Source organism: Corvus moneduloides, chromosome 6 (assembly GCF_009650955.1).
Source record: "Corvus moneduloides isolate bCorMon1 chromosome 6, bCorMon1.pri, whole genome shotgun sequence".
Classification (NCBI taxonomy): domain Eukaryota; kingdom Metazoa; phylum Chordata; class Aves; order Passeriformes; family Corvidae; genus Corvus; species Corvus moneduloides.
The window spans coordinates 4,989,518-5,002,989 of NC_045481.1; the positions used below are offsets into that span (position 1 = coordinate 4,989,518).

General features: G+C 48.0%; 1 protein-coding gene across 5 annotated transcripts in view; it reads left to right on the top strand.

Annotated features, from left to right (window-relative positions):
• Positions 1-13,472, top strand: part of DAAM1 (dishevelled associated activator of morphogenesis 1) — a 90,272-nt gene that overhangs the window by 39,117 nt on the left and 37,683 nt on the right. For all 5 annotated transcript variants that reach the window (XM_032111548.1, XM_032111549.1, XM_032111550.1 and 2 more), the window contains one exon: positions 11,830-11,919. In XM_032111548.1, the coding sequence (XP_031967439.1) occupies positions 11,830-11,919 (90 nt within the window). The remainder of the gene's footprint in view (positions 1-11,829; positions 11,920-13,472) is intronic.

Here is a 13,472-nt window from a genome sequence, read left to right on the forward strand (position 1 = left end):
CTTGCTCCCGGTAACCTGTTGGTGTCGGATATTAAATTTCAGCATTAGTTAAATGGTTTGGAAAGTATCCCACTGTTCCTGTACAAACCCACTGTGTAACATTTGGAAGAGAGACAGAGAAGGCACTCAGAGGTGCTGGGCTGATCTTTACGCCTGCGGGAGCCCGATGCCATCGTGCTCGGCCATCCGCGCTGGGATGGCTTGTGCCTGCTCTGTGGGACTAAGGCTCCCCTCAAAGTCCTTGGCTGTCTCAGCCCATTGGGTTGAGGGAGGTTAAAGGGGTTGGAGGGGATCTGGAGGCTTTGCCAGCTAGAGTTGGTCCTTTGCCAGCTCTTCTCTTGCAGCCTGATCGTGACTTTTCTGCCCTGCTTGTTCCCACTAGGGTCTCAGAGTGGGAGAGATGGAGGATTTCAGGCCTGGGATGGGGGATATCTTTGGGGACATTGCAGCAGTCGGCTTGGTCACTGGGATGGACAGTCCTCCCACGGACTCAAACCACAGAGTGGGATCCATGCTCCACAGATCCCAGCCTGCTGCTCCCATCGAAGGGCAAAGTCCCTTTCTCTTTGGAGCCATCCTGCAAAATATTCCCTGAGCTTCGTGTGTTTTTAACGTGCCTGTTGATCTGAGACAGGAAACATCCGTAGCATGAGAAATTGGTGATTGTCCCGTGCCAGCAGCAGAGAATGAGGGCCTGAGATGCAGAGGGACATGGAGCAGCTGTGACTCCAAGGTCAGCTAAAGGCTTGGGCTTCTCTCCCAGTGTCTGTTTTTTTAGCCTGTTTTGTGTTAGATGGACACTTTGGATTTTAATTAGGATAGGTAAATAGAATAGATAAATAGTTAGGGGTTTATTCTGTTTTTCACTTAGTTGTATTAGAAAAAACAGGGAAATGGGATTTTTAAAATTTTTTTTATTTCAGCAATAAGAAATGCCTGATCTTCATCCCAGACTGTGCAGGGATGATGCTCCCTGTCCCAGCCAGCCATATGCAGCAGGCAGGGGCTTTTCCCTGGCTTAGGGCAGATGCAGATGTTGTTGCTGTGGTCAATGACTGATCACTGCTTCCTCCCAGAGGAACCTTTTCCCTTTCTCTCCCTCTCCCCCAGCCTGGTCTGAATGGGTTTTGTTGGAGCATTGTTGGGATGTCGCTCAAGCGGGCACCGGCCCTGTCTGAAAGGCTTTTCTTTGTCCGCGGTCCTGCCGGGGCTCCGGCCAGGCTCAGCCACCCAGGGAGGAGCAGGTGCTGGCAGAGAGGCACAAACAAAAGCAGAGTATTTCAGCAAGATTTACTGATTTGCAGCTCCTTTGGCTGGGACAATGCTTTATGATTTTGTGCAGCTTTCCGTGCATCAACACCGCTATGTCCGGCCAGCTTGGGTCGGCGGTGTTTGCTTCCTGAGGCTCGTGCAGAGGTGTGGTACCTGCCAGCCAGCATCCATCGGATTTAAGGAGTTTCAGGAGCCATCAGTCCTCCCGTAGGACACATCAGGAGGATCACTGATCACTGTGCCCCAGCGAGGAGGAAATCTGGGGTTGCACGAACTGCCTGCGAACCAAGAGAACAAAGCTGTGCCATCTGCCACAGCTTCTTTCAAGAGGCTCCTGCGTATCCAGGCTAACAATGCAGCATTTCTTCAAAGGCTGAAATCTTGCTTGCACGCTCAGAGAAAGCACTTGCAAAGCTCCACATAATGGTGCCATATGGTAGATCTTGCCATAACAATCCTCTCTATTTTCCGCCAGCAACTAGACTTTCCACCAGATGGGTAAATGACTGATGTCCTTTATATCTGCTTAACACTCCTTGTCACTGCGAGGTTTGTAATGAAACGCTCTGTGTGTGGTGGTGTGCATCATCCTGGCAGGACGTGCACTGGGCAGGGGGCTGGGATGGCTTGGTTTGGAGAGGGTAGGAGGAGCCCCAGCATGACCCAGGACTCCTGGCTGTCTCTCTTCTCAGTGGGGTGGGTCACAGTGGCATCTCCATCCCTGCAGAATGAGAGTGATGCTCCAGTGACTCCTCAGATAGCTTAGATGCTCAGAGGAGCTGCTGAGTCTGGTGGGGCTTTGCTTGCCCCTGGAGCACAAGATGCTGCCTCTCCCTGATCCCACACCCTGCTCCCAGCCTGCATCCCTGCTGGTGGAGAGATGGGTTCAGAGGAGATGCTGCCCCAGACATTCCTCAACGCTTGTCTTCCCCAGGCTTTGAGGAAATTCCATTTACTGCTCCTGATGGGGCTTCTCAGCCTTTTCACTTCTGACTTAGTGATGCAGAAGAAATTAGAGCAACCTCCATCCAGCCCTGCGTCCCGCCTGTGATGTGCAGCAGCCCGTTTTTAGCCCATGAAACCAGAGCAGGTAACCTTCTCTGGGTCCCTCTGCCCAGATTCCAGCAGCTGACAAGTTTTTTGGGATTTGGGGAGGTGAGTGGCTGTGCAGTGTCCCCAGCCCCCCGGACTCAGGATTGGGTGCAGGCCTTTGCTCACGGATGTTGCCTGAGTCTTCCCCTCACATGGAAGGCGGCTGTATCCCGTCCCTGCTGCTTTATGAAGTAGTGGAAACTTATGAGTCTGAGGAACAATAAAAAGGTCTCTGGCAGCTTATAAGATTTATCACAGCATTTGTTTTTGCTGTACTTGGGGCAACTAATGCATTTCATCCAAGCTGCTCTCTGGATGCTGTCAGGAGATAGTTAGGAGATAGTATCCCCTGTCACAGACATTAATTCTGTTGCCTTTGATATGCTTCATGGTGGTCAGTGGGTCTGTGGCTCATGATGTGCAGTGCTGGGGTAGGATGCCTCATGCATAACTGTCCCTTGGAGCTGTGCCTTCCCTTCCTCTTGGCATGCTGGGATGATGGCTATTTTATGTACTGCTTGAACAGGGAGTATATAAACGTGAGGAGAAATGGTGGCGTGATCAGCGTGAGCGCTGTTATGTTTCAGTAACAGCTCCGGGTTGGGAACTCACTGCTAGCAATATCCAGTTGTACTTAGGAACTTCAGTAATGTGCTTTTCCCCCTGGTTTCTAATCCAATAAGGAGAAAGTATGAGGTTTTGGGCTTTGCAAAACAACACGGCTTTTAAGTAGCAGCTGAGGGATCAGCTGCAAAGCCAAGCTTTGCATTTCATGCTTGCAGGTCAGCTGTCGTATTTTGCTGCCTGGTCCTTCCAGCATTAAGGACTTCAGGATTTTGAGAACCACTGAATGGTGACCAAAGCCATTTCCCCTATATCTGCAAAGAAATGCATGTGGTTGGTATCTGGAAAAAATTACAATTGCAGCAGCCCTTGTGTCCTGGGCAAGCCACCCCTTTCTGCAGAGTCAAGCCAGAGCCAGATGCTCAGCGTGGAACTCCTGGCCCTATCCCACTGCTGTCTCCCAAAACTGATCTCTCTTGGCTTATGAATCACTTTTAAGAAGGAAAACCAAATGATTGGTAATACCTGCTTCTAAATTCCCTCTGCAGGGATCCATGTGCCATACAGACACTTACCAGGCTGCCCAGGTTCAGTTTTTCAGATTGAACAATCTGGACCTGCCAGGCTCTCATCCCAGCCCAGCGCTCACGGCGCTTGTTTTCATCACCTCGTGTTGTTAACACCCTCCCAGATAATCTCTAAAATGTACCTTTTGATAAGTAAGCATCTGATAGAGAAGTCACACACCTACTCAGTCAGGAAATAAGGGTTTGTGCCTACGTGTGTTCCCTGGACCTGAATGAACCAATCCACTGAGGAACGCTGTATTTCAGCTGAAACAGTCCTGTAATTGCCGTATCTGTTACTGCTACAAACCAGCGTGGGGGCTTGCCCAAAAAACAGGCTGCTCCCAACCCCTGTTTTTACAAAGGAGCCATGTTACAGCACAATGTGAATCTCAGCTGAAGGCAGAGAGCACATAAGGAACCCCTTTGTTTCCAGGAGAAGTACAGGTGAAGTGGAAAAATCATATGGTCTACCTGCTAAATGCTTTCCACTTTGCACTTCGTAAAAGAGGAGGCCACATCCCTGGGAGATGCCTGGGCAGCTCATTCAGCAACGCATGGGTGACCTTAATTGGGGCATTTAGGTTTTTGGCTTGCACTTGCTCTGAGTGTTTCTGGCACAGGTCACCATGGAGGGTACCAGTCTCTTTGGATGGGGAGTGTTCTTCCTGACTGCTCAGTGGTTGGGTGGTGTTGCTGGAGTTGTGAGCAGGACTGAGCAGCAGATGAGTTGTACTTTATCACCATCCTCAGCTGGAAGCATTCCTGCTGGGAATAGCCTGTGCCTGCCTTGTATCCATTTGCAGATACAAATGGAAGCTGTCCGTACTGCTGTAGTATCTATCTCTTGTTGGCAGAGTCTGGGTGTTCCTCAGTGTGGGAACGTCACCAAGGTCAGCTTTTGGCAGCCAAGGCTTTCACAGCCCTGCCAGGAGGATCCTGCCTGAGTGCCCAGTGATCCTAATTCCCATGAACTCCAGTGTTCAAATCAATACCTTTATTTACAAGGATCAGCTTCCCTTTCCTAACCACACCCAACATCTATAATCCAGTCTGATGCCTGCTTGCACATGACATCTTGGTGGGTGTCAGACCCTGAAATCCCAGAAATCCCAGAATGGTTTGGGTTGGAAGGGATGTTAAAGATCATCTCATTCCAGCCCCCCTGCCATGGACAGGGACACCTTCCACCAGATCAGGTTGCTCTAAGTCTCACCCATCCTTGGTCAGAAGTAAGCTCCTCTCGGGGTGACTCTGCTTTGCACCTGAGTCAAGTTCTTAGAAATGCTTCTAGGATGCCAGGTGTGACTAAAGCCAGGCCTGTGGGGGATGAGGACTTGTCCCACCCAGGAGTCCATTTCCATCCTCTGTTGCTCCATCAGCATCAGGCTATAGCTGGCTTCTGCTTACCGTGGCTGCATTCTTTAGGTCCCACAACCAGAGTGGTACCTCTTGGGAAACTTTCAGGTTCAAGTTGGTGTGGGGCTTTGTAGCCTCTAATTCCATCCAGCCCCTTTTTGAAACCCTTCCCAGAGCATTTTCTGGGGAAACCTTGGCACGGTTTAGCCCCAGACCAACCACCCACAGTGTTCCTACCTGAGCATCCCTGCCCAGCAGGGGACATCTGAAGCCACACTTGACATGTTGGCTTGATTTCCAGCTTGAGCAGCTCCCTGGGATGCCAGCAGCAGAAGCAGTGTAAAATCTGACTGAAAAGGGAGCTGCTGCTGCTTTGGTTCTGTAAAGAGCTGAGAGGTCCACATCTGAAGCCTTACTTATTTGCCAGCTCTATGCTTTATTATGGTAGGAGGTGCACCCACCAAAGGACAGCCATCCCCAGCTCTGGTTGATTGGATTGAATCCATTTGAGCTGTCACAGTAGCAGATAATAGGCTGATACATGTTTTGGTGGCTTTTTCAGGGTGTGTGTACAATTGTGTGGAAAAAGTGCGCTGGTGATGCACCTGCAGGGCTTCTAGATCTGAGAGTGCTCTGCAGGGTGAAGCGGTGTAGATCAATAACTCAGGCTGGAAAAGGATCCTGGGTTAATTAAAATGAGAGAAAGGTTTTCCAGATGAGGTCGGTGAAAAGGTCACAGGAGGCCGAGCTCAATAAATAACATTAAAAAAAAAGTGTATGTAAGGTTATAGATATATATAGATATGAAAATAAAAAAGAAGGAGAAATTAAGTGGATACCTCTCTTAAAATACACTGGTACTGAAATATGAGCAGCTTTGAAACCTTCAGCCTATTAAAATAATTAATTGAATTAAAATATTAAAGCATTACATGCTGTCTGCCTCAGTTAGATGTTTGAACTGATGGGAACATGAATCAGCTGCAGCTGGAGTTTATTGAAGGGCTAAATCAGCTGTTGATGGCCATAATCTTTCCTGCAGAAGAAGGAAGGAATATATATTTTATTTATGTTTGTCCAGTGTGTTCAGGTCAATAACTGAGCAGGGTGGATTAGGGTCTTTTTGAGTCCAGGACGAAAAATTCATTGTGGGAGGAGGTTAACTAGGCATAAGCACTTTGAAGTGTTATTCCTTGTTGCTGCTACTCATTCCCTTGCTGTGAGCAATTTCCTTTATTCAGGAAATTCATTACATGATAAAGGAAAAATGAATAATAATCTTTTATCTATTATGCTTATTCATTAAGAAATATGAATAGTTGATTTTTGTTCATGTTCTGTAATTGCAGCTGCAAGTCGTCATGGAGAAATTAAAAATACACAGTGATAATATTAGAGGGGGTTGGCTTGTCTGACACGTTGTTTTTAAGCTCCCAGGGTACTGTAGCTGAAAAGAAGTGTGCTGGGGAGGAGGCATTTTTATTAGTGATAATAAAAACAAAAGACTTTTTAAAAAAACCCCTGAGATAAATCTGCATACACTGAGAATTGTAGTTGCCTAAATAAAGCTGCAGCTAGAGGAGCTCCTCCCGCGGCTCAGGGTGCGTGTGGAGGCGGGTGGTTGTAATAGCCACAAATAAGGATTAATATGTCTCTTTTTTTCCAAGAAAACAGCTTAAAAAGAAAATAATGAGCTGAGTAAGGTGTGTTCTGAGGCAGGGGTTTGCTGAAGGCAGCAGGGCCGGCAGTGGAAGTGGCAGCTGCTGCTCTGGCTGCACAGGCAGTGCCGGCCGGCAGCGGAAAAACATGAGATGAGGAATGGGGGGAAAAATGCTGATTGCCATTTCCCCTGACACCACAGCGTTCTGGGATAAATCAAATTGATGAACTTGGAGAAGAATGCCTGGAAGAGAGTGAAAAAACGATATGACCCCTGAGAAAGGAAGGCGGTGCAGGCTTCAACAGGCCATTCTTTATTGACTTTTTAATTCCCATGCTGAACCCCTTAATGCCAAATGTTGCCAAAAAGTTTACACTTCGCTTTTTCCTTCTATTTTTAAAAACATTTTTGGAGCAGTCTTGGATCTCTCATGCTTCGTTTGATGATGCAAGAGATCTCATCTTTACATGCTATAGCCTCGTTTACAGAAGTTTCTAAACTCTCTGAATCCATCCATGAGGAGTAAATTAATATGCTCTTTATTATGTTGGTCATTTATTGATCCAGTGATGTCTTCCTGTACATGTGTGTGTATATATATATACACACACACACATATATATATATATATATATATATGCACACAGGTGTGTATATGTAAACCCAGAGAGAGAGAAGCTGTGGCTGCCCCATCCCTGGAAGTGTTCAAAGCCAGGTTGGATGGGGCTTGGAGCAGCCTGGTCTAGTGGGTGACATCCGTGCTCATGGTGAATGGGTTGAAACTAGCTGATCTTTATGGTACTGCCCAAAACAAGCTTTTCTATCTCTCTGTAAACATATATATGTATGTACATACAAACCCAGCACAAACCAGCAGATTTTAAATAATCATTTTGTCAGTTATGGCAATGGGTGGCCCCCAGCGTCCTCCATGTACTACTCTTACACAGTTTATCAGGCAGAAAGGTGCGTTGGACTTAAAGGCTTTTCATCTTTTTTTCCTACAACCTCTAAGGATATTTTGGGGGTGCAGACCCCTCTATAGGGAGTTGTCCATTATTTAATCTCTACTCCCAACCTGCTTCTTGCAGAATGTTTGATGGCCTGAGGGACCTGTGGGTTGTAGGGGAAAAACCCATGCTGGTCACGCTGGGGTCTTGTGGACATGGGTGGGCAGCACATGGGCTCACCCAGCTCCAGGAGCCCATCCTGGAGGTCATTCCTGAAGTCAAAAGATTTGCAACATCCTGCTGTGTCCAGGCTGCTGCCCCCATTAGAGCCTGTGGCTTCCATCTGTGGAAGATGCTCATTGAAACATGGCATGAGTGAAGTCGCAGGGACGGGAGTTTACACTGAGGACCATGCTGTAAGTCTGGGGCTGGACTTGATGCTGTTCCTGCTGGGAGGGTCAAACATTTCTTCCAGTGGCTTTTTGGCTTGGTCTGGCTTTGCCTTCAGGAGGTGGTAGGAGACAGCAGTGGCTACCAGCCAGAGAGGTGGTGGCATCTTCCTCCTTGGAGATACTCAAAAAGCCATCTGTACAAGGCCCTGGGCAATGGCTCTGGTGGCCCTCTTTGACCAGGGCCTTGATTGACCAGAGGGCTCCTCATACCATTGAGTTGCCTGCTCGGGGAGGTGCAGGCCATGGGAGCATCTATTCCTGAGTGCTGCTGTGTGTCCTCCAAGGGAAAGGTATGGACCACTTGTTTGGCCCGTGGGACTGTGCTCAGCATGTGCTGAGCTGCACGTTTCTTAGGCAGCTTTAGGAGAATGCTGTGAGATCTCACCTACAATAGGGCTCGTGCTGTGCTCAGAGAGAGGGGGCGAGGTTTGCTTGGCTGGAATGGAGAGCTGTCAGCAGAGCAAATGGCACGGAAGTGTTGTACCTCCTAGAAATAGCAAAATACACACTGAGAATCAAAGCTTCCCTATGAGGTTTTTTTCTAAAACCATATTCAAATGAAGATTTAATGTGGAAACATGTTTCCTGATGTAAAGGTGAATAGTTTAGCTGTACGGGATAAATATTTAAGAGTAGCGTATCTCTTTCCAGTAAAAACACTCTGGGCAGAGACTTCCTTTTGGTAGTAAAATGAGGCTGCTATTTTATGTGCCACTGACCTGATTCCAAAAACAGTATTAAAAATAGTGAAGTTGGCAGATGCTGACATGGGAGGCAGCCAGATGGAAGGGGCAGAGCTGTGAAAGGTGAGGCTGAAGTGAGGGGTGAGGGCTGTGAGGCTGATGGACACCGACTCACCAGTTGTCTTCTCACTCTTCAGCAGCTGCCAGCATTGCATGCTGTGGTGGGAGTGTGTGGATTGCAAATGGCCCATAAAATGAATTGCCAGTTAGCATCACCTAATTATCAAGCTCGTGATTATTAATTGAAGGCCCATATGGGTGTGAGTTTCTGCACGGCTTCTCTGCTGCGCTGCAACTCCAGTGGGTTGTTAAAGGCTTTGTGGGAGCTGCATTTCTGCAGTGGGCTGTGAGGCCCCAGAAAACAGGTGTTGTTCCTTTCTTGATCTATTGGAGTTGGAAAGGGCGGTTTCTGAGCAGCCTGCACTGAGATACACATCAGTGAGCCTAAGCAAAGGGCTGGAGCTGGCTACAGGAATCCCCCATACACGTAAAAACCAGCAAAGGCCTGACTCTCCACAGCTGAGTCACTGTTACGGCTCCGAATAACAGTCGTTAGTCACTCTTTGATTATGAGGATTTTCATATTCACTGGGTGCCACATAGTATTTATTTAAACACCTCTCCCAAGCATCCTGCAAGATATCATTAGGTAGGTGTTGTTGAGTGATGAAGGGCTGTGATGACTGAATGTGTTAGAGCTGGGGCACAATGAAATGTGCTGTGTGAGACTCAGAAGTGTTTCTGCACCTTTTTTGGATGTGTTTGCACGTTGTCGTGTGCCAGCACCTAATGTGTTCTTCTGCTTTGTCCCTTCTTGCTCCTGCTTAGGCTTCAGCTCAGTTTAGATTTTTTTCTCTTGGTTAATAAGTCTTCACATTTGCACAAGTTGTCTTTTTAGGGTAGGGTATTTTGAAAGTTTCAGTAAATATTTTTCTAAGGACCTAAGTGCAGATGTGCGTGGCGGTGCTTTCATGCCTGATTATCAGATTCACGTGGCCAGAAAGTGGGGTCACAGTGGAAGCATTTTCCTGTGCTCTCTCAAACCCTCACCACGGAGGTAAATATTCATCAAGAGGCCTTTGTCCTCCCCCACACTCCAAGATTTACTTTTCCAGTGAGCTGAATTTCAACCAGGTCCCTGTGTAGGTGTCATCCTGTTGGCCACCTTTAGAAGTTCAAAAAAGTGTTCAAGGCCAGCTTGTATGGGACCCCGAGCAACCTGGTCTAGTGGGTGGGGGGGATGTTGGAACTAGATGATCTTTAAGGTCTCTCCCAACCCAAACCATTCTGTGATTTCTGTGAACTGAGGCTGAGGCAGAGCTTGGATATTTGACTGGCTCATAGCCTGAGGAGACAACGGTGAAGTGCAATTTTGATTTTGAGGCATGGAAGGGTGACGAGACTTGCCCAAGGCTGGGGTGGAGGTTGGTTGCTTGATATGGATCTCTAACCTCCCAAATTGTAAGGACATGGGAATGCTGGAGAATGGCACTCGTTGGAGAAGTCCCCAGCCCGGGTTCTCCTCCCTGGGTGCAGGAGGATGAGATGTGTCTCGCACTGGGCTCAGGCTTTCTCAGTCCTCTCTTTTTCCCCAGTCTCTGTTGCAGCAGCATAGTTCTTTCTGTTGTTAGGGTGTCTTCCAGGCCTGCTTCCAGAACTCCATCAGCATGAGCTCTGTGCAGCACAGTGGTTTGAAGATTTAGGGTAAAATCTGGGAAGAGGCAAAGCCTCCGCCATGAATATGTAATAGAAAAAGCTCCACAACACCTTTCCTTTTGAGGAGTAATTTCACCAAGAAGGGAAATCAATACCTGCAGTGGATAGATAAGCCTTTCTGAGATACTTGGCACTGCCAGCAGCCCTCTGTCAATGGTTGTTGTGCTGGAGGGCTCCTGGGTTTGGGTTACAAGATAGCTGAAGGCTCCCTTCCTTGGCTACTGGGTGCAATATGAGCTTGAATTAGATCAGATGAATTTCTTGGTTGCCTGTGGGCTTGCTCATGCAGGCATCCATCTTTTGCCAGGCGCATCTTGTTCAGCCTTCCCCAAATGTGGCTTTGATTGGGGTACAGGAGCTGCCAGCTTTAGCTGATTTATTGTTCAGGCTTTAACAGGTCTCCATATGGGGTTTTTTTAGTTGCTGGAATTAAGTGTGTAATTTTTAATTGGATCCTCTTACTTAAATCCACTGTCTATGTGGGATGAGTTGGCTGGAGGCCATGGCAGGGCTTTCCTGTGACCTTCTGCAGCCTCTCCAGTGTCTCACTGCTGCCCCAAAACCCTTCCAGCATGAGGATTGTCATCAGTGGTTTTAAGAGACACCCATGGTTCTAAGATCAATGTTGGCTTTAGCAACAAGCCTCCCAGCCCTGCCTGAATGTTTTATTTAGTTCCCTCATAAAAGCTTTGACCTACATCTAGCACCAGGAAGCGATGAGGCTTTGATAATACTCGGGCATCCCGGCGGAGGGCACGCTGCTAACCGAGCTTCCAAGTCGAAAATGGATGTGTACTTTAAAACATCAGATAAACCAATAAAAGCTTCGGTCAGTAAACAGCTTTATCTCTACCAGGCAGTACGTGATCCAGTTTTGATGGAGAGGATGTACCTCTTCGTGAACTGTAGGTATTAGGAAAAGAGCTTTCTATTTTTAGCTGTAGGAAAACAAAGCAAAAGCCAGAACACCTACAGTTTTTGTTGATATGAGGGTGTCAGCAGTGGAAATGGGCTGGACCACTCAGGGTGAAGTGCTCCAGTGAAGCAACAATGATAAAAAAGAAAGGTCCTGTTTGAAATTTTCTTTGCTGTGTGTGTCTTAGATGAGGTTGCTCACCTGAAGCTCTCAGTGTGAGTCTTGTGGGCAGCTGTGATGGCTTCGTGGGTGTCATTTCCAAAACACTTACAGCCTTTAAAAGCAATGGAGGAGATGTCTGGGAGGGACAAGGCAGGGAATTTGGCAGCCCAGAGTCAGGGGAGGTCAGCAAGAGCAGGATGAAAAGTGGTGTCATTGCCCTGAAAAATCAAGAGTCCCGGGGTGATGCTGCGGGGTCGCTGCTGCACTGTGGTGTGGCCCCACATTGATTTACACTGCTTGTCTGGGGGGTTGTGTCTGTGCCATCACCCATTTGTGTACTCACATTGCATGTTTTGTGTTTCTTTTCCCCTTTCCAGGATGAACTTGACCTCACGGACAAGCACAGAGAGGCCATGTTTGCGCTGCCGGCGGAGAAGAAGTGGCAGATCTACTGCAGCAAGAAAAAAGTAAGAGACTCTTTTGTGTGCTGAGCCTCTTCCCTCTCATGCACGGTGGGGAGGAGATGGGGAGAAGGGCACAGATCTCTTGGGATGCCAAGTGGTATTTGGGGTGTCACAGAAATGTATCTGTTCCTGGAGTGACTCTCTGGGAAAACAAGGTCTTTGGTCTCCAGCCCATTCAGGTGTAGGGGGTGTCCCCACAACCCTCATGGGTGTCCCCAATCCCATACTCATCCCTGCCAGCACATCAGGGCCACGTGGAACTCTGTGGGCACTGAGGTTGGCCTTGCAGGGGCAAGGGGCTGCTCCCCATCTCCTTAGATCCCCACCCAGTACCTAAAGGAGGCTTATAAAATACACGAGGACAGACTTTATAAAGGAGCTGCTGCAGTAGGACAAGGGGTAATAATGATTTTAAACTGGAAGATTATTTAGGTTAGATAAAGGAAGAATGTGTTTACAATGAGGATGTTGAAACACTGGCACAGATTGCCCGAAGAAGCTGTGGATGCCCCATACCTGGAAGTGTTCAAGGTCAGGTTGGATGGGGCTTGGAGCAACCTGGTCTGGTGGAAGGTGCCCTGCTGACAGCAGGGGCATTGGAACCAGTTGGTCTTTAAGGTCCCTGCCAATCCAAACTATTCTAGGGTTCTGTAATTCTGCTCCCAAATTTGCCACTGTGCCCCTCACCTGGCTGCAGGGGGTGGCAGTCACTGGCCCCACTTGAAGGGCACTCGCTCTTGTTTGATGCCTCTTTTCTCCTGCTGTAGCAAGGGCACCAGATTTTCCATCCGCATTTTAGGCCAAGAGCAGGCTTACCTTGCTCATGTAGGATTAAGTTTTAAGCCTCTCATAAATACCTCTGAAATCCCTGTATTATTGTTAGACAGAGGCCTGCCATGCCCGAGATTTAAATCGGAGGGGAGAAGGGATGTTAACAAATTACAGGCACTGGTCTGGATCAACAAGAGAATGGGCAGGGGATGCTCGCCTGTCACTGCCTGGTGGATAAAGCAGAGCCTTGTCCTGGTGTGTCTGGATAATGGGAGAGTTAAATCAAGCAAAGCCGTGTAATTATTATTGTGAGTGGAGATTACGTGCTATCTAATCTCCAGAGGAAGGGTTTAGATGGAGCTGATGGTGGCTCTTTCCCTTTCCAGAACCTCCTTGCTCTCATGTTTTTTTTAAAGGCTGTGCTGTGAAACTCCTTGCTCACTGGGGGTGTTGAAGGAAGGAGCCACAGAAGTGCCTGTGGCATCCTTAGAGGTTTTGGGAGCAGGCATCCATCCGAGGCTGGATCCTAGCTGCTGGTCTCCTCTGGTCCTCATTCCTCTGGCTATTCCCAGTCACTCCTTCCCTACTTGTGATACCATCACAGTGAGCTGCAGAACACAGGTGCCACTGCTTGCTCTGATGGAGATGTGCTGGTGGAGACAAATTATTTTCTCCTGTTTTTAAATTAAAAATGAGTGAGACCATATCAATGAAGGCTCCAGCCACGGAGGAAGTCAGGAATTACATGGGCTGGAGAACATGTCTCTGTGCCCAGCAGGCTCTAG